General features: G+C 39.8%; 1 protein-coding gene across 5 annotated transcripts in view; it reads left to right on the top strand.

The window, feature by feature from the left end:
- YTHDC2 (YTH N6-methyladenosine RNA binding protein C2) overlaps positions 1-26,821 on the top strand; it is a 1,035,502-nt gene that overhangs the window by 390,557 nt on the left and 618,124 nt on the right. For all 5 annotated transcript variants that reach the window (XM_078675531.1, XM_078675532.1, XM_078675530.1 and 2 more), the window contains 2 exons: positions 7,042-7,190; positions 23,953-24,088. In XM_078675531.1, coding sequence (XP_078531657.1) covers positions 7,042-7,190; positions 23,953-24,088 — 285 coding nt within the window. The remainder of the gene's footprint in view (positions 1-7,041; positions 7,191-23,952; positions 24,089-26,821) is intronic.

The following is a 26,821-nucleotide window of genomic DNA, read 5'->3' as shown; positions in this document are numbered from 1 at the left end:
TATCTCTGCACCGAAAGACAGTCTTGATATCACAGATGCCTCAAAAGCAAGACCTCCTCCATCATCATTCAGAGACACCATTTCGCCCCCTGAGAACGTGGACTGTTGGTATCGGAACAAAAGTTGACTCAGAAGTTGGCCACCTATGAGTGAATCAAAACAACCAGATAGCTAATGTGAGTAGACTGATGTGAGGAAAAGGAGAATCTACACAGACTCTGTGACAGGCATATTTGATCTTGTCAACTACCTTCTGCACCAACAGGTTCCGCGCAAGCAAATGGCAACATACATTCTAGGAGGCAATTTTTTTTTAAGCTAAGAACACCTGTCATAGGGCACCAAAGCCCCCATCAGCACTGTTACCCACACAGACCACGCCTCCTCCTTGCTTTGCTCACACCAACTAAGATTCTGACTGGGGTATGGATCTTCCTCACCACTGTGGACAGCTAATTCCAACAGACAATGCAGACGACCCTTGGCATGATTATAAACTCAATTCCTCATCTGACCCATCTTGAGAACCGTTCCCATTGAAGTTCTTTTCACGCGACAATACCACTTCCTATACCTATGCCATCTAGTGTAAGGCCGACCATTATAAAGTGAAACTACATGTAGAGGAAGGACATCCTCATCAAAATACTTACTGAAATGGACCAGTCTGTGCAATATCTGTCAGGATGAAAATCTATGTTGAAGTGCTCAGCTAAAAGTTCAAATATCTTCTCAAGACCAAGGTTGTTATTCGAAGGCAGGGAAAAAAGCATTAAGCAGCACCTGCAAAACAAACCCATTTACAAATGGGGCCATGTGTTACCAGATTAGTTGGTGGTCCATACTGCTTTAAAAACGGCTTTTGTGAAGTGTACAGGGTCAACCCTCCACCCGACAAGCAGCGCAAGCGGAAAAATGCTGCTAGCAAGAGGGTAGTAGTGGAAACTACAACTCAATCGTGCTTAGTCAGCTTGGTTGGATTGCTTCCATGGGTATCTTTTAGATTGTGACAGCAATCCAACCAAGCTTACTAAGTATGATAGGCTAGTCAAAAACCTTCTGGAGGCCCATGGAAGTTTGGAAAGGAATCTGTCAAGCCGAAAAAATAATTTCCAGTGCATGCGCCAGGAGCACCCTGGATGCAGCTGGCACAGCCTCCCATGAAACCAACACCAGCATTTACCGCTGATGACATGCCTGGTTGCAAGTCTCTTGAAATCGAACAGCAGTCCAGCAACACCTCCTCAGTGTCCCTTTTGATGGAGAGCATCTTTTCAGCCTTCGGGTGGATTACATTTTTAATTTTTTTTAAAGGGTACTGATGCAGACAAGGCCATGGTGCACTCCAGACCCACTCTGTGAAGTCAGGGTTGCACATACAACAATGATGATCTGGAGCAACGTCGTGGGGCCACTTCATAATGCCCTCTCTACTAGTCCTTGTAGGAGAGTCACTCAGCCAACTCATACCCCATTTGAAGCATCCAGGGCAACTGCCTTGGTAAGGCCAGACGTGCTCAAAGTAAAGGTACCATTGGACAAGTGGATTTTATTCATGGGCGCCTATGAATATAGCATGCTACAACAGATGGCACTCCAACATTAGGAATAGTATAATTTACTATTTCAACTCCACCCTGCGCAACAGTAGGGAAGGTGTTGGTATAGTAAAGCATACCATTCCTTAGGTTGGAGCGCCATCTAGAGCAAGTCGATCTAAAGACTTGCGATGTAATGGCATCGCGTTGTAACAACGGGTCATTATAACAACTGCGTTGTTACTGAACGCGATGTAACAACGCGTTGTAAAGGTTGTTTCCTTCCCCTATGGGCATTGTCTGCAGTTTCATACTACACTACACCACTACAGCATCAGGCAAGACCACCAAAGGGTGCTGAAAGAAGATTTGCAGATGTTACGTCAAAAGGAAGCAATTGAGACAGTTCCAACAACCCTGCGGGGACAATGCATCTATTACCTGTACTTTCTCATCCATAAGAAAAAAGGGATGCTGTGGCTGGTACTCGACTTCCGACCTCTCAAGCAGTACATCAGAGCATTTCAGGGTGACAGCCCTACAAGACATCATTCTACTGCTCTGGGTAAGGGTATACATGGTCAACCTCTATCTCAAGAATACCTAGTTCCACATCCCTATTTACCCGGCACACTATTACCTGAAGTTGGTGTTAAGTGAAAAGTATTATCAATTGAACAAGCTAGCCTTCAAGATCACAACAGCTCCCTCAGGTGTTCACAAAATGTCTGACAGTGGTTCCATCTTCAGAGCAATGTCCTTTATGTCTTTCCATGCCTGGACGATTAGTTGATAAAGAGCAACAGTTGAGGGAGTAACAGACAAAGCATACCCCAATAACAAGAGAGTTATGCCGTTTAGGAGGTTTCCCTTCCCCTTTACCCATCATCAAGTCCTCTGACAGTGAGAATGCTGGTAACAATAGCTTCTTCCTTTGTAATAGTACCACATACTAAGTTGCATATTCAGGGCCAGTGGTCTCTCAACAACAGTGTGCCTATCAATGTGTTGGAATTAATGGCATTCTACTTATCTGACAGAGTGTTTTTGCAAACTGATTCACAACATAACAGTTCTCTTTTGCACAGTCAACATTACCACCACATACTACTACCAGAAGCAGTGGAGGGCACATGCTGATCACAGTTGACATGGTTAGCTCGGGCAGTCTGGCTTTGGGCCATTTCCCAGCATCTCCTGTTCATGGAGGAACATTTCATAGAAAATCACTTTACAGACCCACTGAGCAGAATGCATCATCAAGCACATAAATTGGAAATCAACTTCCAGGCACTTCAACACTACTTCCACCTCTAGGGGACTCTGGTGATTGATCTCTTTGCCACACTAAAGATTACAAAATGCCAAAGCTTTCCCTCCAGATAGCCACATCCACAGTCAGTGGCCAGATTTTATATGGATGAATTGGTTAGAGATAATACGCTTTTCCTCCACTTCCAAAAATACTGTATTTAGTATGGAAAATGAGACTAAGCACCCATGATGTCCATAGCATCCACCGGGTATTCACTACTTCTGAAAATGTCCATACACTCCACCAAAAACTACCTCTATGCAAAGAGGACCTCACACAACATCCCAAACTTAGGGCTCTGAATCTCTTGATTTTGCTTCTGAGGTTTTAGAGTTTTGATATATTTAACGTCTAGAAGAGTGCACGCAGATTCTTAGGAAGAGCTGCAAGCCCACCACAAGTTCCTGTACATGGCCTTGTGGAAGCAATTTCTCAGCTACTACTCCATACTCCAATAACAGTCTGTTTGTAAGACATCATCTGCTACCTAATGTACTTGCAGAAGGAAGACTTAGCATACTCTTCGGTAAGGGTGCATTTAGCTGCTGCAGCAACTTACCTGTCAAATGGTAAATTGCATTTGCTTTCTCCCCCAAAACATGGAATGCGCAGTTCACTGCCACTTTAACTTGGCATTTAAAACTAATTGCCAAGCTTTAAACTTACCTTTTATTATACATATGTCACCTCCAAGGTAGGCTCTAGGTAACTCTAAGGGCAGGGTGCTGATTTAAAGGCAGAACATGTACTCTTTAAGTTTAATATGTCCTGGCCATGGCAAACAGCTAAGTTTGTTTTTGACTGTTGTGAGGTCTACATTTTCCATCGGCCAGCATTGGGAATTACCTTATATACTTGTAAGTGGTAATTCCTGATCACAAAGGAGTAGTTTTGTCGTGTTTGGAATGGTTCGAATAGTAATGATAAATACTCTTTACTGGTAAAATTGGATTTAACACCACTATTTTACAAATGCCACCTTTAAAAAGTGTACATTTGTCTGCTCTTTACTTAGCTCTGTGTGCCAGGGTGAGAGCTACACTTTGTGCATACTTGCTAGAGAGCCAGCTCACAGGAAGGACTGGGTGTGACAGGGAATGCATCTGCATTTATCTACATACTAATAGCCTTCTTGGGCTGAGAGGTGGTTGACACTTACATTTGAATAGGCTCTCACACAAAGGCAATTCAAAACTGGACCTGCTCCTATGCAGTGGTTTGCCTGTTCTTTTCAGATTACTTAGATTAGCCCCAGGCGGGCCCGGCATCTCTGTTGTGCGCTCCTCAGACTCTGGAAACCAGTACTTTGCCATCATCGGTAACTCAACCTAAAAGAAATGCATCAGCTTCTGGGATCTCAGGTTCCCATATTTCCTACTAGCGCTCATATGTTTTAAAGGACCGCTTAGTGTGAGAAGCGCTGTTCAACATTTCCTTACAAAGTGGCATTGTTGGTTTATTGACAGAATTCTTGACATTTTTGATCTCCTACTGCTTTGGTTCGATTTATTTAAATATTGCATATCGCTTGACATATTTATTGGATTTTTGTTGTTTTGATCTCACTTTCATGACATAAAGAATTACTATTTTTCTAAGCCTGTGTGGAGTCTTTTTGTGGTATATTCACTATGTTACTCTGTGTGTTGCACAACTACTTTACACATTGCCTCTTGAGATAAGCCCGCCTGCTCAGCACCAAATTACCAGAGGGTGAGCACAGGTTATCATTGGTGTGTAGCTACTTGCCCTGACCAGAGTGGTGAATGTTGCCTGGCTTAGGTGCATGCCCTAGCTAACCAGAAGCCCCATTTCTAACAAATCCTTTCATGGAACCCCTTAGCATTGCTCTTACACGGACATGGGGTTGCCATTTTTTTTTTTTAAGTCTCAAAGACCTTTATTGGTAGGTTACAAATACACAGCTGTGCGCCTACAACCAGTCTCTGGCCGGCAGCATCATAATATTCCAAACAAGTATATAAATCATAAAGTACATAATAAAGACAAGCTAACACAGAAAGTCGCCTACAACCTCTTCAGGCCGGCCGCGTTGTACTAGGAAGGTCCCTGGCATACGCTTCTGAGGATCATCAGTTCACAACATTCAGGAAAAAAAATGGAAGATAATCGAGTTCTCGGGGGTAACATAGACACATCACTTTCCACTCTTGTTTGTCATGCAGTTGCACCTCCCACTGCCCCACACACCCAGCCTCCCCGTTTGTATAGTTGACACTTGTACAGGTAGGCAGACTCGCCCACCGGGTCCCCTTTCCCCACTATTAGCTACATAACTGCTGGGGGCAGGGGTTGGCATTTTATCCTTTACACTCTTGCATACTGCTGTTACTCTCATGGATAGCTGCTCTCTCATTGCATTAATTTCTCTTCGGAGAATAAGTGAACTGCAGTCCCTAACCGTGGAGAGTCATTTATTCAAGTACCCAAATACTGGGTAATACTTAAACCAAACCTCCGTGTTAATCAAACTATTGATGTACCACATTTTTCCCCCAACCTCAGTCAGTTTTGGTAAGGGCCTTTACATGCTTTAAATGTCAAGAGACCTCATGCACTACGTTGAGAATAATAAAGCCTTCAGGAAGACAAAGCAGCACTTTGTGGCCTTTGGCAAGCCCCACTTAGGGAAGCCTGTTTTGAAAATAGGGTAAAATACGTTGATAGTGTAGTATATTCAGGTTTGCAATGCCAAAGCCATTGCACACTACACTCTGTGCCTAGGACACATTCCTCTTGCAAAAAAGGAACTCACTATGGCGTTCCTATGAGACTTCCAACTTGCATGCATGTGTAGAGCTACAACATGATTTACCAACCAAAGTTTTACTAGGCATTATTGTGTACATTCATGCCCAACAAAAACAACATTTCGGCCAAACTACCCTTAAAACTTTCTTACAAACCTCTTTCGCTAGAGCTTGCAAGCCACCGTATTAAAGAGAAGGATACTGCTTTTTAGTCTGTGCAAAGTGTACGATCTACAGCAGCACATGCTGCAGAAGGAAAATTGTACTTTTCTGTACCTATGAATTTACCAGGTGTGCTGCTGTAGAGTCACATGCACCCTCCTACCTCCCTAGATGCAGGCATGTTATGAGATGGTGTTTTCATAAATTATTAGTCTCAAATGATATTTATGTTTCACCAGTATGCATAGATTATCCTACTTTGCATTGCTACACCTACTTATTGTCACCTGTAGGGGAACTATACAATCTAAGGTGAAGTGTATGCTCTGGGACATTGTAGGTTTTGAGAGAGGGATCACAAGTCACTTTGAGGCCAAAAATCCAACTTAGAAAAAAACCATACAGTTTCTACTTTAACACTAAATGGCCGCAGTGTGCAGAGCATGTAACTCTTCTGTATTACAAGTGGCACACTGATTTTTACAGGCAAGTAATGTTTACATTGTTTATGGAGTTTAGGGCATGGTATTGAATAGCCATCCACTGTTGGATGTTAGTACGAATGTGACCTAGGTGAGCAGAGTATTGAGAATTGCTTATTCCCCTGTCGTAACAGGCCCTCTGAATCTGTAAACATCTTTCTTTTAACTTGGTAACAGCCAAGCTACTCAACCGTTAGTCACCCTTAGTGATGGTTCTGACCTTCTTTTTAATATTTCAGAACCAAGGGCTGAATGATGTGCCAGGGGTATGATCAGGTTGGATGTGGTTGAGGTTTGGATGTCCTCATTCTTTTTCAGGCTGCTTAGGGTCCTCTTGCCTTTAGTGCTCCCACCCCATTTTAGCATTACCACAAATTGCTAATCAAATACATGCTTTGGACTGGGAATCCCGTGGTAAGACTTTGCTGACCTTGTATGGAATACTTATTTATGGAATATGCTACATGTTTGCATTCAGTTTGGAAAATTCTTGACTGAGAGATATAATGAATTACTCTGTTTATTCATCCGCTTATCCAGTGGAGCAAGTTTACATTATATTGTAATTATTTTTTGTGTACATGTTGTTAAGGATGCTTTTTGCCTCTCAAATCAGGGAATTTGCGGTTTTAGCATGCAGAAAAGTTGTCGTTTTCTGTAAAAGAAAGATTAAACGTTTTGGAGACCAGAAGACTGAGTGATAAATACTGTAGGTTGATATACATCTGATCTTATCTTTTATTTTACCTGTCTTGACAATTCGAATTTATTAGAAGAGAAACAGCAGACTACGCTTTCTGAATGGTATACTGTTCAGGACAACAACCTTAAACCTGAAAGTCAGAGACACAGGACAATGTTAAATGTGACGGAAGAGTACGACTTGTTGGATGATGGCGGTGACACTGTGTTCAGTCAGTTGGTAAGTTTCATATGTGTGACTGCATTTAACTGTTTCTAAACCATGCCACTATTTTTGCTGTGATGAACAGGAGATAAAATAACAGACTTTATTTTCCTTGTATAGTGGGCCAACTAAAATTATGAAATGTTTGCTTCATGGAAAGGCAGAGAGTTTTCTTTTTTAGGAGAGGCTTCTTCCTACTTGGGTTGGGTTTGGTTAGTTTATGCTGTACTGTTAAATGCGCTTGTTCTTTGAATAGTTCAGTAAATGTTTAGGCACCCTCTACCTATACAAGAGCCAAATGTATCTGATGATTCTGGGGGGGTACCCAAATCACAAAGCATTATTTGGTTACATGATCTTTTATGAAGCCAATGAAAAAGCGACCATTTGGCATGTTGCTTCAGTTCTCTGACCTTTTAAATTCGACTGATGTCTAAGTAAACCTACTTGCACAGAGATAGTATCCACTGGTATGAAGGGGCACGTATGGAACCACTCCACCATTGTTGACTGTGATTCGAAGTATACGAGTGTACTGGTCTGTGAGAATATATGTATTTTCCTTTAAAATAATGACATGTTCAAGACAGACAACAGATTTGAGTTCACAGACAATATAGGAGCATGTTACTCATGCTTGACCAGACACCAATAGGAAAAATAAAATGATCCCCTTATATGCTCAATAGAATGGGTGTCACACCATGCGTTTTCTGTAGCAAGGAAAAGCTGTTGGGTAGACTCATACTGGATTGTCTTGTCAGTAGTTTGTTTACTTAATTAGTATTTGGATTTTTTTACTAGAACAGTGTGATGTGAGACTTTTTCTTGCAGTCCCCTCTTCATCCCATTTGAATGCGTCCCTTGCAAGTTGGGGAAGTATTGTGCTGCTCGTGGATTTTAGGATGGAATAGATCATAAAGCTGACACTCATTATTGTGGGACATCATTCTGCCAGTCTCTATGTGGTGCCTCCCTCCTTACCATCTTGCAGTCCATTGCAGTTAAGCTGCTGATCCAGCGCCCCTATAGAAAAACTGTCTCACCAACGCAACCCAACACCATAATACTCACCATTAACAAGGCCCATAAACCAACGAGACAATTTTTGGGCATCTGAATCATGTGACCTAATTAATCAGAACCTATTCACAAACTATTTACACATTTATATACAACTGCAGCTTATCATTTCTTACCATAGTTTTGAACATATATTATTTAATAAAGTCACTAAGGTAAATGGATCAGCTTATCGTAACTAGACCATGAATAAACAAGACCAGCTGGTCATTTCAAAATCAAATTTTATTAATTTTATTCTTCAAAGAAAGAGCATTTTCTTTAATAGATTATTATTTTATTAGCAAAGTAAGCAGCATTAAATGAGGAATGATCAATTAGACTGACATTTCAAAGGCATAATCAGAAAACATGAATATTAATTAATAACAGTTTCCATTTCCTTTAGCTATTTCCCTGGCTATTCTCACTCCACCTAAAAAGGAATAATCATTAAAGTCTGCTATCCTTACGTGCGCCAAAGAGTCCAACAGCACGACATGCCCTTCAGGATTCGGAAAGTGAGAAGCGCCCTCCTGCCCATGGGGCCAAGTTTTATACCTTTCTGACTAGCTAATCTTCTCTAAATTGAACACATTTCTTTGCCATCCAGTGTCCTCATTGGCTGACTGATGTCAGTCCACTACGTGTCATCACGTCTCCATACCAAAATCGAGCCTTTTCTTTGACTCTATTGTCCACTGTTTTTCGTGACTTTTGGCTTCCTCGAAAATGAAACATTTCACGAGTTACAGTTCGTGACTTCCTTAGCTTGGCAAACTTTGCCGCTTCCTGTCCTTGAATCTGTCTCTCCAAGAGCACATTTAGCACTGTTTATTTGAATTTGCAAAACTTGTCAACGTGGTAAAAGTTTCCACTTCCAAGCTGGGCTCTTTCTGGACAGGACTCGAAAATGCCATCTTTTCAATGTGCCTTTAGGCCTCACTCAAACTATCATTTAAACAAACACAAGACATCAATTAATTAGAGTATTGAGACCCATTCTGTTACCCACCCCCTTTGCTAATTATTAACCCATTAATCTATGTTACCTAGCTGAAGCACACAAAGCAGCATTTATATTTACTTTCTTCTTTTAGGCCGCAGGATCCTCCACGAGCTTATGCCACAGAAAAGACGAAATGACATAACATAAGCACACAAAATAAGCACATGCCATTAATTAAACAGCTGCATTTAATACTGACAAATACAATAGACAAGATTAGTTTATTATTTTCAACGCACTCGCATTTGCAACATAAAGCACATGAATTAGTCCCTCATGTTTGTGTATATGCACTTTTAAACTAAGTTGATTAATAATTCATCACACACTAGTTAATACTGTTACGGTTTTTAATGGAAGTTTAACTTTGCGAGTCTGAACAAAATATCATTCAGAACCTCGCTCCATCAACTCCCTCATCTGGTGATTTCAAAATCACCAAACTACACCAAAATTTTTAGCAATAATTTTAAAACCCTTGAACATGTTTTGGACAATCACAGTATTAGTGTTTCTAAACTTTCGATTCAGCTGTTTGTAACTCTCATATTGTGACCTACGAAATTCTTCTAATTCTATTTCTTTTTCTTGTTCTTTTCTGAGCTTTTAAATTCTCTTTTTCTCCCTTGGATATTTCTTTCTCTTGTGTTTTTCTACTACGCCAGCTTTGGAAACTTTCCCTACTGCTGTCCGTCTCCACTCTTAGGCTGGCTATCTCCGCTCTGATTTTGGCGCGGCTGGACTACGGTAACTCCTTATATCTGTGTCTACCAAACAATCTTTTAGCCAGACTCCAGGTAGTAATGAATGATGCGGCCAGGCTCATTTTTAATAAAGGGCAACACCTTTACTTCAGGGCCTACATTGGCTGCCAATTGCTCAGAGAGTTAAGTTCAAGAGCCTCTGTATTGTGCATAAAGCGGTCCATGGTTCTGCCCCTACTTATATTAAGGATCGGTTGATCAAATATACACCAAATAGGACCCTCCGGTCCACTGAGGCATGCAATCTGATGTGCCCTAGGTTCAACCTGGTGTCCAAGGGTGGCAGAGCTTTTTCAAGCACGGCCCCCCGAGCTTGGAACTCCCTGTCAGTCACTCTGAGAAAGGAAACTAATCTCCTTACCTTTAGAAAGAAAACAGTGCTCTTTTGGGAAGCATGGGGGCCACTGTAGTGGGTGGTATGGTGCTCTTACTGGTGTTATGTGTCCACTGTCAGCGCTTAGAGACCTCTGGGTGATAAGGCGCTCTATAAAAATATAATAACATAACATTATGTAGCATGCAACTAATTTTTAACAAAAGTATCACAAAGACTATAACTAATAAAGGACACAGTATTTTGCCTAAAATTGAACTACCAATCTCTTGAAACCAGTTTTTGATTGCTGCAAATCTTTTGCTCAAACGTTCTGAAAAATCTTCCTCTTCTAAAGGTACAATTTCTGAATGTAATTCTGTAATGTTTTTGATATACATCTCAATGTTTTGACTCTTGTCAGGAATGTATGTACAGCAATGCTGGACATGCAAAATTCCACAAACTCCTCCTCCCTCTTTAGCTAATAGAATGTCAAGAGTTTCTGCATAACCATCGTCCTTATGGCAATAAGTTCAGTATCGACTAATTGAAAACCACTAGCAGTATCAGTAGACAATCTGTCAACAATTGTAGACATTTTTCTGATTTTAACTGCATTCAGGGTTATACCCACCAAAGGTATTACTGCACCAAAAATATCTCCCAAATTTTCTGATAAACTTTCCCTTTTATATCTATTCAAATGATTACTTATTTCTAACCCTGGGTGAAGCACTACGCTCGCGTAGCTCGCGAAGTTTGCGTAACTTCGCACTACGCGAGCTGCACGTAGCACAGTGCGAACACGCGTAGCGTAGCGTAGTGCAGCGGTCATTTTTTGCTTGTTCGCGGTCCTCAACTTCATGTTCGCGACCGCGAGCAAGCAAAATGACATCCCGGCGAGACTCTCAATGCGGGGAAGTCAGGTTTCTCATTGCGAGTGGTCGTGCATGCTCGCGACCGCTCTCGATGAGAAACTACCAGTTTGCGTTGAGAAAGCAGCCGCTCGAGTAAAAATCTACTCGAGCGGCAGAAAACTACAGCTTGCACTGTGCAAGATGCCGTTTTTAATGATTGCACAGTGCCGGATGCTTGTTCGCACTATGCAATCATTGAAAATGCATCTTGCACAGTGCGAACATGCTACTACGCAGCTGGCGTAGTGCTACGTGAAGTCGCGAACTACGCCCACCCTTACTTATTTCAAATGAACCCTTAACATTTCTGTCTACATGAAAAATCTTTGGGAAAACTAAACCAACATAACAGGTCCCATACCAATGGTCTGGGAGATTATAGTAGGCTTTGTTCCCACAAACAAAATAAATTCCAGGAAAAATTGGATCTTTACCACCTTTAAATCCCCAACCCTCTAAGATCTGATAAGTATCTTCGCGTTGACTCGCACCTACAAAATAATTGTCAAAAAGCGTGTTGTCTCTTTTAATACAAAGTTTTCCACTAACAGGTTTATCTATGTGAATAGCAACATTCTCTGTTCTACCATTGAGCTTTTCGTCCTCAATTTGCCAAAACTTAGATTTAGTTTGTTTCAGCATTTCATTCCGTTTATAAATTGCTCTTCTCTCTTCAACCAAGTTTAAGAAAGGTTTCTCTTCCGTTCTCAATTTACAAGTTAAATTATTTCTAAAAGCATACTCATAAGTAAGTTCTTTAGTTACTATGAAAAATTCCCTCATCTGTTTAGCACGTTTATGTTTATTCAAGCTTTTATCAACTTTTAAAATTGCAAAAATGTCGTCATAGTTAGAATAATAGTACTCTAAACGACCTGTTTGATAAAACAGACTAGCTAGTACGCTGCAGGTGATGCCATAAGTAAGAGGAAGCATATTATAGGTGACCCCCTCAGAAACAGAAGCGGGTAGTTTCACACAAATGTAACAATCCTTGACATCCATTACCTTAACATATTCAGATAAAAGCCTTGAAAAAATATTACTAGAAAAATCACCAACAGATCTATCTTGGTGGATCTCTGGCTTGTGCTCAATAACTCTGTTAGTCTTGCCTACAACATCATGGTTATCTTGTTTAGCGACAACTTTGCTAGTCATATTAGATTTATACTCTTCCTTGTCAATTCCAAAAGGGAAAATGACAGCTAAAATTAACCAGACCAAAATTAACATGATTACACTTATAGAAGACATTTTGCAACATCTCCTTAGAATAGAACATCTCGAATTGCTATTAGTAGAAGGCATCCTTACTCTGAAACAAGAGCCTTACAAAAAAAATAAAAAATTAAAAATTACTAAATATACCCCCCTGTTTTTACTTTTTTTTTTTAAAAAGAAAACCCTACTTTCTAACAGCTTTTCTTCGACCTTACGTCTTACAACAATGTGTTTTTCCAGCTAACACAATTTCTTCGACCTTGTGTCACCTAACACAATTTCTTCAGCCTTATGCCAAATACAAATTTCAACTTTATACGGAAACAGAATCAATCATTATCACTTGTGTCATCTAAATCTTCCTGACTACTGCTATTCACCTCCACCACGGGTGGGATGATAATATACGTCCACTCAGGGGACTTGTACTTTTGGTTAGGCTTTACAACTCTTTTTGCTCTGCTGCTAATCACTTCTATTTTCTTTCCTGCTTGATTTTCTTGTCTGTGTCTTCTTTCTGACTTGATATTTCATTAATTTGCTCCTTTGATCTGTTTACTAATTTGAATTTCAGATTCTCACTTTCAACTGGCCAGTTATCTTCTTTTCTAAATAATTTCTTCTTTGGTTCGGTCAGGTTACACTCTGCTCTCCAAGCTCTTTTCCTTGAACTTTTCACTTTGGATTCATCATCACTTTCATCTGATTCGGTCTCTGAAATTTCGATTCTAAATCTAGGTTCTTCTTTACTCTGCAGTTTCACTCTGCTAGGATCACCATCCTTACAACTGGTACTCCGAATTTCGTCTTCTTCTTCTTCTTCTTCAATTACTTCCAACTTCCCAGTTTCAGAATTTCCGTTCCTGCTTTCAGAGCTTCCAATCTGCTTTTTAATACTCTCCTGATCTCGAATCACCACTGTTTCAGACTCTTTTTCTGCTTCTTGATCTAGCAGATCTTCATCATCTTCAGAGTCTTGTATCACAATCTCTTCAGTATCTTCATTCAATGCCTCATTCGCAATTGAATTTTCCAGATGTCGACCTTCTTGTCGATCTTCAGGATCTGGATCTCTTTCAGGTTCTTCTTCAGAATCTGAATCAGCTGTAGTGTCACCTTCGTCAGGATTTTCAGGAGCTGGCACACGTATAGTATGACTAGCATGAATCCATCTCTTCAATCCTCTACACTTTACTGCATTTGTTGTAACAAGTATCACCTGTCTTGCCTTTTGCCACCTGGGTACTAGGCAGTTTCTTCTTCGGTGAACTTTTGTTCTCACCCAGTCTCCTGGTAACAGATCATGAGCTTGTTCCTTCTCTTTCGTTATCACTTCAGTTCCCACCTGATTGAACACAGAAGTCACGACGTCAGAAAGGCTCTTGCAGTACTCCAAAATGACGCTATCATTAATGCTCATAAGTTTACCAACTGGTACAAATGCTTGTCTCATGACAATTTCATGGGGGCTCAAACCTGTTCTTCTATCTGGAGTACTTCTCAAAAACATCAAAACAAGTGGTAATGCGTCAGTCCGCTTCATTCCTGTAGCTAAACACATTTTAGCTAATCTATTCTTGATTGTGCCATTCACTTGCTCAACTACACCTGATGCTTTTGGTCTATAAGCACAGTGAAGCTTTTGCTTTATGTTCAGTGCTTCACAAATCAATTTTAGCAATCTGTTTTCAAAATGTGTTCCACGATCAGTCTCGACCGTCACCGGAAATCCATACCTAGGTATGATTTCTCTCAAAAGCAATTTAGCCACAGTAACTGAATCATTGTGACGTGTTGGGAACGCTTCCACCCATCTTGAAAACAGACAGATTATCACTAGGTCGTATCTTAACTTGTTATGAGGCGGCATGTCAATGAAATCCATCTGCAATCTGGTAAAAGGACCACCACCCTCCCGTCCTATGGTTCCCATACTCACAACTGTTTTTCTGTTTGGGTTGATCTGCTGGCAGATTAAGCATCTCTGACAAAAAGATTCTGCAATTAGTCTGAACTTTGGATTGTAACATGTCTGCCTAAACAACCTGATCATTGAATCCCTTCCAATATGTCCTGGACCATGATACATTCGAGCCATGTCAGCAATCATGCTATCTGGCATAACTGGTCTGTCATCTTTGTAAACCCAAATCTCATCTTCTTCTCGCTGTCTGCAACCTGCTTTTAACCATGTGTCTTTTTCCTCATCATTTGCCTCATCCTGTAAATCTTTTACTCCTTGCCATGTCTCAACTACAGATGTTAGCATAAGTGAGTTCAAAACATGTTCATTGTCTTTTTCCCGATTGATGGACATACTATTCTTTGCACAGAACTTCACGAATTCATCAGCATAGGCATTACCCTTCGTCATATAATCCTCTCCTTTTTTGTGCGCTGTACATTTCACGACAGCGATTTTCTCTGGTAGCTGAATACCATCGATCAACCTTTTTGTCAATTTTGCGTTCCTAATAGGAGTTCCCGCAGAAGTTAAATAACCTCTTTGAGACCAAAGCTGGCCATAGTCATGAACTACGCCATATCCATTCTGACTATCAGTCACTATGGTAACCTTTAATTCTTTTGCTCTTTCACATGCACGAATCAAAGCAATCAATTCTGCTTCTTGAGCTGAACGAATTCCTTTGAGACAGGAGGTTTCAACTACATCTGCAACTGTGCAGACAGAATATGCTGCACTCAGAACACCTTCATCTGTTCTTAAGCATAAACCATCAACAAAATAAACAAAATCTGATTCAGCTAATGGGACATCTTTTATGTCCTGTCTGGGTTTAGTGCAATATTCTAAAACATCCAAGCATTCATGATCAACATCATTTTCATTCCTGATTCAGTTACAGTACCATCAGGCAGTAATGTGGAAGGATTTAAATTCACACATCTCGCAATCAAAACATTATCTGATCCCAGAATAACTTTTTCATATTTAGTCAACCTGTCACTTGTCAAATGCTGTGTTTTGCTTCTGGTGAGGAGAATTTCAACTGAATGGGGTACATACACTTTCACAGGGAATCCCATTATTATCCCCTCACTCTGTTCAAGACTTACACTTGTTGCAGCTACTGCTTTTAAGCAGCCTGGTAATGCTTTTGCAACAGGATCAAGAACTGCTGACAAATATGCTATTGGCTTTCTCAGTTTTCCATGTCTTTGAATCAGAACTGATAATGCACGTCATTCCCTTTCACTGCAATACAGCTCAAATTCCTTTTCATAGTCTGGCATACCCAGTGCTGGTGCTTCACACAAACTTTTCTTTAACTGCTGAAAAGCTTCTAACTCAGTTTCTGTTAGGGTAATCGGGTCTTTTATGTCTGCTTTTGTCAGTCTCTGCAATGGCTTTGCAATTACTGAAAATCCACTAATCCATTGGCGACAATAACCTACCATTCCTAGAAACATTCTGACCTGTCTCTGTGTTTTTGGAGGTTGCATTACCTGAATCATTTTAATTCTTTCAGTTGTCACTTGCCTAATTCCTTTTGCAATCCTGTGACCAAGATATTTAACTTCTTGTTTGCAAAACTGTAACTTTGCAGGGACACTTTATGTCCCTCATCTGCCAAATGATTTAAAAGAGTAATGGTATCTGTCTCACAGTTATCTCGTGTTTTTGCAGCCACAAGGAGATCATCAATATATTGCACTAATGTTGATTTTCCAGGTAAATCTAGATTTTCCAGGGATTTCTTTAGCAACTGATTAAAAATAGATGGACTCTCTGTATACCCTTGAGGGATACGACACCATGCTAGGATACGGTCTTGGAACCTGAACACAAACATTTGTTGGCTTTCTGGATGCAATGGAACAGTAAAGAATGCGTTACAAAGGTCTATAACTGGATACCATTCTGCATCATGCGGAATCTGATAAAGAATTACCGCTTGGTTTGGTACAACTGGGCAACATGGAACAACTATCTGATTAACCTTTCTCAGGTCTTGAACAATCCTGAAAGTTCCGTTTGGCTTTTTAATTCCCAAAATCGGTGAATTACATGGACTACTCTCAATTTCTTTTAGAACACCTTGTTTTATGAATTTATCAATTACAGGTATGACACCTTTAATAACCTCTGCTTTCATTTTATACTGAAGAATGTTTGGAAAATCTACTCCTTGTTTTACTGTAATTTTAACTGGGTCTACATTTTTCATCAAACCCATTTCGTTACCAGTGAAATCCCAAATTTTATCATTGACTGTCTCTTTTAATTCTTCAGGTAGATTATTTTTTATCAAATACAGGAAATAATTTACTTTCCTCTGCTTCAACCATTAACATTGTTAATCTGTAAAGCCCATCTTCTTCTTGAGTGTGGAGCTCAATACCATCCGGTGAGCAATATATTTTGCAATTCATCTTACAGAGTATGTCCCTCCCTAACAGGTTTACAGGACTGCTGTTACAAACTACAAATCTATGCTTGTCTTTAAATTTGCCAATTTCAACTTTAACTGGTTCTGTTAAATCTGTTTTAATTTGCTGAGTAGCTACGCCAACTACTTGGATCTTCTCACCAGAGAGAGGCAGGTTTTCTATTTCCATTGATCTAACAGTAGAACGGGTAGCACCAGTGTCCACAAGAAAAGTGATTTCTACATCATTCACTTTACCATTTACAAATGGACCAGCCTGATCTACCTCATGAGTGGCTCCAAGCACACACTCTTCCTCCTCTCTCAGGCACCGTCATAAGTAATCGTCGGAATCACTCCCTCCATTTTCATTCAACAAATACTGTTGAGAAACATTTGACACATTCACTCTTGGTGATCTGTTTACCTGTTCACCTCCGCAGAATCCAGTTTCTGTATTGTATCTCTGCACATTCACACAATTTGGAAGTGGCGGTTGTGGAATCTGACTCTGCTGATTCACTACCTGTCGCTGTAGCTGTTGCTGCAGATTTATCTCATTCTGCATCTGTGGATTTAATGATGCATTTTTAAAATTTCTGGGCGGATTCTTACATTCGCGCTTCCAGTGTCCAATTTTGCTGCAATTAAAACATGGGAGTTTCTGCTTTAACTCTTCAATATTTCCCATCAATCTAGGCTTATTGCCTTTAAATTTCCCTTAATTCTGATTTACATTTTTATTTTCCAGAGTTGCTATTTGCTGTTCAGCTACTTTCACCTGTGCCCACATAACTTTCTCTTTTAGCTTTTTCTGTTTAGCATCTATTTCATCACTGCAGTATTTTGCTTTTCTCAAAATCTCATCTACAGAGAGTGATTGCCAGCCAACTATTCCAGACCTTATCATTTCACCAATTTCAGGTCTTAAACCATATACAAACCTGTAAATGAAGTGGCTCATATCTTTCTCACTCAATTTTTCATAACCACTGTATTGTTTAAATACCAGCAGTAATCTTTCATAAAATGAGTGTACTGATTCTTTTGGCTCTTGATTTGTTCTATCTATTTTAACCCAATCAACTTCTTTTGGGGGAACCTTATTTTTCAACCACACAATTACCTTTTCATACAGATTCATAACATCTGCTGAAGGAGCACCTGTTATTTTATCACGAGCAGGTTCTTCTTTGGGCCAATCTGTAGAAATGTTACATTCTGTCCAAAGATCTGATGGGACAACAATGTCAAAGAATCCATCAAGATCAATCCACAGAACTTTTGAAACCTTAACAAATCTGTCTACCTGTCGATACCATTCCACAGGTTTTTCTCTCAGGCGAGGAAAATCATTTGTAAACAGCAAAATGTCCTGTCTTGACCAAGGAACATGTACATATCCACCTCCTGCTATTTCTCTCATCGGAAACTCATTTGCTACTTCTCCTCTTTCTCGTCTATCTTCCTCTCTTTTCTTTGTCCATTTCACTCTCCACTTACTTAATTCACCTAATCTCTTTAGAAACACAATTAATTCTTTTACATGAATAATTCTTCCTGTGGTATTCATGTTCTCAATGTCTTTTTCATAGAAATTCACTCTGTGATGTTTCTGCAAATTTTTCTGCCTGCTTAAATCTATTTCTAATTCAGCAGCCATTTTTTCTAATTGATCATACTTGGTTTTCGTTTTCCATTGTATGCTTTTGCAAATGAACAGTAATTCATTATTCCTGATATAGCTTTAAACTGTCAGGTCAAATTGTGCCAATAATCAATTCCTCCAAATCTGCTTTCAGTTTTGCAACATCAAGTAATTTAAATTCTGAGCTTTGTGGGGTATGCGTTAAATCTATTTTATTAATGCTCTTTTCTGGAGTTCCTGAATCAGAATCTGCACCAGAGGGAGTTTTATTCGACAAACTTTGATTAAAAGTTAAGTCAGGCATCATTGTTTTGTCTCTGTGAATTTCTGATAAATCTGAATAAAAATTTTCAGCCACTTTCTGAATTTCTGCATTTAATGGAACTGTCAAAGCTGAATGTCCAATTTCTCTTTTATCAAATACTGGATGAATAGGTCCAATCGTTACTGGTACTGTTACTGCTTCCATGCTTTTAGTTAACTGCTGTATTAATTCATCTTTTGATCGGAAATATTCTGAAGTGTTTGGCAATTCCTCACATCTCTCTGTTCTCATTACATTTCTTGGGGTATCATTTCTGTGAACTGGGGTTTCAACATAATTTCTGTTTTCCCCTGATATACTAGAATTAGGTTTTGTTTCTACTCTTTCAGGAGTTTTTGCATTATTCGGATATAATCTGGGTGATGCCTCATCAATAATTTCTCTAGGAGGAGCACTTGGGGAAGACCATGAACAAACTGGTTGATAAGGAGACTGTTTCTGTTTTGTAATATAAATTTCTTCTAAAACTGGATCTTTTGATTCACTTTCTTCAACATTATTATTTTTCTTTTGGGCATTGTTCTGACCAGTTACCTCACCAATTCCTGCTGGATACAGACCATCACATGCAGTACATCTCCATCGACGCATTCTATCCTCATGAGTTTCCCGATTAATGTCTAATCTAGTACCTCTTGTTATACCTCTGTTCTCTTGTTCCAATTCAAACATCTCATCCTCCCATTCAGCTAAAGCCTCAAATTGTGTAGGTCTAGGCTTTGGTTCAAGTGTCATCATTTTTTCTCTTAAGTTCTTCATAACCTTAATATTAAATGACCCATCTTCCGGCCATTCTAAAACACCATAATTTTTGGTATAATCCATCCAATTCTCCATCCAAAGGTATGATAACCATATTCACCTAACATATAAGCTGCAGGTGTTTTGTACTTATAAAGTAATCTTTCACCTCGCGTTTCAATTTTCTTGTCACGTTTCAATTTATTTTTCAATTTCTGAAACCAAGAAAGCTTATTTTTCTCTTTCATGTAATAATAACCCATGTTTCCCTTGCTTCGGTAAAGATCGTAACAAGGAAGTTGATATTACGCCGCACCAACCAATCCGTGCGCGAAACTCACTAACAAGCCAATCAGGTTAAGCTACGTCACCACCTTGCTCAACCAATAGAAACACTGCTTTCAGGATGAGCCTATCAGCTGTCGGCTCGTCTTAGTCACGTAAACCAATCAGTGCGCTTACTGTGACGTATGTTAGCCAATCACAGCGCGGACCCTTTGACGTATACTGCCGCTGCAGCTTCAGACAGAGAAGCTCCGCTCCGAGAACTCACCCCTCCTTTACAAAATATTTTCACAGCGCCATTTTACGAATCTTTTATATAAAATTCAGTTAGTTACTCCACAAAAACAAACCATTTGTCTGTTTCGCTAAATAAAGTGATAGCAAAATAGTTAGGGAGAGTGGGAAACATGACTTTCTTGGCTAGCATGATTGACCCTGTCAGAAGTAGCCTCAGCCAGAATAAAACCTGCGCACTAAATGCGCTTCTAACTGCCCTTACATTTGGATGTAGTAGATCAGTGTCCAAATGGTATATCTCACACCTTAATTATCTAAACATAAGTGACTCTCATTTAATCTCGCTATTTGTGTGTTTCAGACAGAAGTTGATACTGCTGACTTGCTCTCTCTTATCTACCCCTTGTCCCAATCCATTCCCATCTCTAGCATAGGACACAGCATAATTTAGACCTTGGCATCAATCTAACAAAAACTAAGCCCATGTACAATTTTCTAGCTGGGTTGCTGTTCGACACCTCAGTTCCAATAAATGCATCGCAAAATATTCAATGAAGGACTGTCACGTTTGTTCATTTCTTTTACGGGCATCATTTATGAAATGTGTCTTTAGTACCAAATCAAATATATTTCTTGTTCTACGCGATTAGACTCTTAGCTAAGTCAATTCAGCTCAACTCCTGCGAGAAGCCACTTTCAGCCAGGAATTGGACAACAACGCTCAAATGAAAACTGTTTATATGTAACCAGAAGGACTGCTAAGATGAGGATTAACTATAAAAGTAAATTGCAACCCTTTTGATTTTGCCTAAAATAAAAACCCTATATTGCACAAGGGCATTCAGAGACTAGTTGCAGAGACAACTAGGAACATTTCAATTAAGATGCCTTTCTTCACATTTAAAGAGAGCCTAATACTGGAGTCAGGGGTGCATACATTATTTCATGGCTATGTATTGACGTTTCAGGATCTATCTGCAGATGCTTTTATACAGAACTATTTGTAATAATACTCAGTAGGAATTATATTTGAAGAACTAATCTAAAAAATGATTTTTTATTTTACAAAAAAGTTTTTTAAATATGTATTTTATAATTTTACAGGTTGTGCCAAAGCAATGAGCAAAGAAGCCACAATCAAGAAAATAAACCACAATAGACATACTATATTCCAGAAAATCAAAACACGCAGTTAAAGATGTGTGCACCATTCGAACAATTGCACAATTACCCACTTCAGCTGCTGACCAGTAAAATCGCCGTTTTAGTGGCCATTACATCAGCCAGGAGGGTCAGTGAGTTGTAGGCCCTCTCTGTGCACCCTCACTATACCTCCTTATGCCCGGACAAACTGGTCCTCTGGACCTGTGCCTCATTCCTTCTGAAGGTTATCACTCCCTTCGTTGAAAGCCCGAGCGTTACCCTGCATATCTTCTTTGCTCGCCTCATCCCTCCAACGAGGAAGAGAGACTCCATTTTCTGGACCCAAAAAGGGCACGGTTGTTCTACCGTGATTGCGCAAAAGAGTTCTGGGTGGATGAACAGCTGTTTGTAGGCTGTGTCAGACCCCAAAAAAGTAAAGGCTGTGCATTAAGATCTGCTATTCACTGGCCAAAAAAACAGACCCCTGAGGGCTTGCATGCTCACTCCACCAGAGCCAAAGCTGCGGCCACTGCATTAGCGTGTGAAGTTCGACTCCAGTACATCTGTCAGGCGGCAATTTGCTGATCGAATCTGATTTATTCGAGCTCCCCGCCCCGCCTTTGGGGAGTTATTGCTTGAGTATCTATTCTAATGAAAGGAATCTGCGGCTAGAAGTCTCTATCAGATGAATAAGTGACTTAACTTCGGCAAAGCTTTTTCTAGTAGAGACACTGTCTAGCTGCAGAATCCTTACCAACCCTTCCATCCTCCCTGCTCTGAGATATAGATAAGGTGTAAGGAACACACAAATGGTCAGTTTTTTATCGTGGCTCCACGCTCCTGCCGTGAAAAGTCAAAAAACTAACTCATCAGCTCTCTGAGGTGGCTCCATAATGGAACAGCACACATTACTTCCAGCATGAGCGAATCAGAGCTGAACGACACCACCCACCCTGGTGCATAGGGGTACTGCTTGAAAATCTTCCAGATCCAGTCTGACGCCTGGGGATATTCTAAAGTACGAAATCTGCAGCTAAATAGTGTTGTGTAGTTCCTAATAATACATAGGATCTGCGCGTTTAGACAACATAAACTAAGAGATTAATGTTCAGACCGATTCCAGACACCCCCAAAGGATATGTTAGCTTTTAGACCAGCTAGCTCAAAGTGTCACCATAAACCCCCTAAGTTTACCAAGGAGCAAATTGTTTCTGGCAACTATCGAACATGACAACCTCTGAACCTTCAGGGATCGTGGAAACAGTGTTGTACTTTGCCCTCAGTCAATCATGCTCACTTAGTCTCAGAGAGTTACACAGAATAAAGTATGGGGACGTTTTCAATAAGTATTTATTGAACCAGCATCAGTCTAATATAAAACATGTTTTCTGCAACAATCCTTAGACAGAAATAGGTATTTAAGATTACAAGCACCGACAGAGTAAATAAAATGTAGAATTCTGCCATGGTGCTAAAACAGTAAATATATGCAGGCATATCGATACATGGCAGTAATCGAGCGTACTCCTAAGATGCAAACCCTAAGTGTACCTAGCACGTATGTGGGTGTAAAGTCAAGAATCCCCTAGGAAAGAGCCAACCCCATTACCTGATGGGAGAGAATGAAGGACCCCGTCTTGGTCCCGTTGCATGCTGTAGTTTCTGCGTTTAGTGTCAGTGTGAAAGCTTCTCTGGTTGCCTAGTAAAGCTGTGGTTCTTTTATACCTGAAGGGTACCTCAGTGGTTCTACCTAGATGTTTAATGACAGGTGGGTCTGTTGTTAAAGGATGACTATAGCGGTGGCTTTTGTACAGAGTTTTTATACAGAATATGGTAATCCTGCTGTGCTTGTCCTAGGTAGGGGTTTAAGATATGATACTTAGAATCCTCATGCATAATAAATGAGGCTAGTTTTCAAAGAAAACCACACAACATTTATTCAGCATATAACTTGGTAAAAGGTCAGCACCAGAACCGTTATGGAGAGCAAGGTAGGCCAAATGTAGGTAAAAGCTACTGAAGCTTATATTGGGGTACATTGTGGCTTATTATAATAGATTCTACCAGGTAAGGTATTACTGAAGGTAAGTAACTTGTTCTTTAGTGATTCCTACTACCAACATGCAAAACTGCCCCATAATTAGTGATGTAAAGCCTTAGAAAATTAATGGGAATTCTTGTACCCTGTCACACATATATATTAATTAGTTATGTATTGGAACATTATTGAATATGTGGAATGAGAACACCATATCAAAATATGGAATAAATGCAACATATATTGTCATATAGTAATAAGCATAAGCTGTAATCCGCAGTTGGAAATAAAAACAAAAACAACTAGTAAGATCTGTAGGCCATGCAAAAATGATGAGGAGGTGTGCATTATGGTCGGCATCCAGTTGATTAGTATAAATCACGTCGTAAACCCATGCATGAACCATTTGTATTCTTGGCTGAGAGGCTTAGCTATTTCCAGATAATGTCGAGTTTATCACCAATCTAAAGCTTTCTGCATAAGTGAGAAAAACATGATCTGACAAACCTATCAATCTTTACGAATTTTTGTTTAGTCTTCCCTAGAAGAACTGATACATTGAAATGGGTTCAAAATGCAGTAACATTTTAAATGGACGTGGTATCTGGGCTTTCAAGCAGTTGTAACAGTATTATGGGTTGTTCTTTATTTTCATAACGTTACTTTTTTTTTTTTAGACTGAAAAGGATATAAATTGCCTGGAACCTTGGTTAATCAAGGAAATGGATGCTTGTCTTTCTGATATTTGGCTGAATAAAGACGTTGAAGCCTTTGCCCAATTGTTTCATCTCATTCTAACTGAAAACGTCAGTGGTAGGTTTGGCTTTCAACACACAGTATTTTTACTTGAACAATTCCATTACATAATATAGTAGCTATCATGCACTTTAAATATTTATGTGAATTCTACCTTCAATGGAAATGTAAGACATATGGTTCTAGCATAAAGGCATAAGTAGGATTGCACGAATTTGGGCATACTGCACAGTGCAGCAATTGGCCAAACATACATTTTACTGAATCTTTTGAAAAAAATATGTAAACTTCTTGGGAGGTTAAACACGTATTTTTGTTGTACAAAATTCAGTAAGTTATCATTTTGTGGATTTCCGTTCAGGCAAAATATCCAACATGCTTAGTTTTTTTGTAATTACTTTTGCTGTGCAATCACATTAAATTGACTTGTATTAGAATTTCCCTGCTATAATGTTGTTGCTACGAAGTTTCGCCTGGAATTGGACCCAAACACTCATAATTTAGTAGTTTCATAGAGAGCAGAATTTTAAGTTTCACCCAAATTAAATTGCAGATCTCTCAGTATGAGCGATTAACTTACACTCAATATGATTACTGATGGAATCACAATGAACTTGATAAGAAATGTTTGTGAATGTTGATGTGGTGCACTGTAGAAGTGAATGTAAATATGTGAAGAATTATGTTAAAAGTGCTAATGAAGAAGAAGAAGAAGAAGCCAAGGATTGTAAGTAGATGTCTTTATTCTGGTCATCCACTCTCCACAATGAACAGTAAGCCAAACATTCTAACATGAACTCCCAGAACGTTCTAACCGACAGGGCAGAAGGTGGGTGGAAGGAACGTACCAAGGGGAACAGGGAAGAGGTAAGGCAAGGTAGGGAGTAGGTTACAACACATCTCCCTAAATACCGGGAGGCATTAACGATACAGCATTGGAGCAAATGCACAAAGATATATACTACTAATCAGCCATTGCAAGTCTATCCCCACTCCATGTGTGTCCATCCTCAAGGCGTACCACATTTCTGCCTATGCTTCTTAATTGTTGGGAGGGGAAAAATTTGCTCTGCCCAACATGTACATGGGTAGGTTTCTTTACCACAACGGAGTTGTTGATCCTGAGGCTATGTTCTTTTACCCTATGTTTTAGGTCATTCCAAGTTTTGTAATTGGCTTTGTGTTGCTTGACTTTCTTTTGACACTCTCTGTGGTTGTGTACCACTGCCTTTCCACCTTCTAGCCAGAGGGGGTTCAATTTGGTGCCTGGCTCTCTTCATCTTAGAGCCACAAAAGGGGAAATTCCGGTGACGAGATTAGGCGCAGTTTGGGAAGCCCATATGCATTCTATGAGAGAATCGTCTATATTGTGGCTGTTAGTGATGACCAGTTAAATATGTTCTTTGATCATGCTTTTCGTTCTTTCCGCTAAGTCATTGGCTTTAGGGCAGTAGAGTGCAGTTTTCTCGTGCTTGATATTTAATTCCTCCAGAAACGTCTTCATCTCTTCAGAGGTAAACTGCACCCTGTTGTCTGTTACCAGAACTGCTGGTACACCTTCATGTGAAAAGACTGTATTCAGAAACATGATAAGACTGTTAATTGTAGCTGTGGATGTGAATCTGACATTTACCCAGTGTGAGGTGTAATCTACCAGGACGAAAATGAATCTCTTTTGGGACCCCAATGTTTCCATATGCCAATTATGTCCATAGCAAGTTTTGTCCATGGTACTTCGGGTACCTCCACAGGAGACAAAGGAACTTTGCGCAAGATCTTTGTTTTGTCGCTTCTGGCGCAGCTGATACACTCTTTGACCTTCACTTCCACCATTGAGTCCATCTTAGAGAACCAGAAATTGTTCCTCTCTTTGTTTTTTGTGATACTTCTACCCAAATGTCCTTCATGGGCTAGGTCTATTATTTTTTCCTGAGATCGGTAGGTGGAACTATTTTCTTGTTGCGATATACTTTATCGTCAATAATGGTAAATTTGTGTCTTACTTCCCAACACTCTTTCATATCTTCATTGACTTCCCTTCATCTTTCTGGCCAACCATTAATTACAAGATCTTTTAAAGAGTTCATTTTGGTGTCTTTTCTCATCCCTTCTTCCCATTCTTCCTTGGTAAGGGATGGTAGTTTAGTTGAAAATATGAATGTTAAAGGTTTGTGGTCTGTGCAGACATTGAACTTGGTACCCCATAGAAAGACTTTAAAATGGTTAATGGCCCAATAGCACGCCAAGGCTTCCCTCTCAATTACAGAGTAATTAAGTTCTGACTGATTGAAGGTGCGAGAAGCGAAGGCCTTGATGGTCTTGCCTCCTTCCCCTTTTTGTGATAGGGTTGTCCCTAGCCCTTTGTTGGAGGCATCAGTGCTTAGTATGGTTTTCTTCTTGTGGTCAAAGGGTCCAAGGGCTGGTGACTAAATGATTTCTTGCTTCAATTTGTTTACCATTTTGCAGTGCTTCTCCTCCAATATAAATTCTTGTTTTTTCTTTAACAGTTCGCGTAATCCATCACATTTTTCTGAAAACTGAGGAACGAACTTTGCCATATACTCAATCAGGCCTAAAAAGGACTTGAGTTCCTCTTTGTTAGAGGGTTATGGAGCATCTCTCACGGCTTGGATTAAACTATGTTTCGGTCTGAGACCTTCATGTGAGATTTTGTGTCCCAGATAGTCCACTTCGCTTACTTTATCTTGCATTTATCATGCTTCACTGTCACCCCTGCCTCGGATAGATTTTTACACACATTTCTGAAAACAGTTTTGTTCTCTTCGGCAG

Source organism: Lissotriton helveticus, chromosome 2_1 (assembly GCF_964261635.1).
Source record: "Lissotriton helveticus chromosome 2_1, aLisHel1.1, whole genome shotgun sequence".
NCBI lineage: Eukaryota > Metazoa > Chordata > Amphibia > Caudata > Salamandridae > Lissotriton > Lissotriton helveticus.
This window is presented reverse-complemented; position numbering and strand designations above follow the sequence as displayed.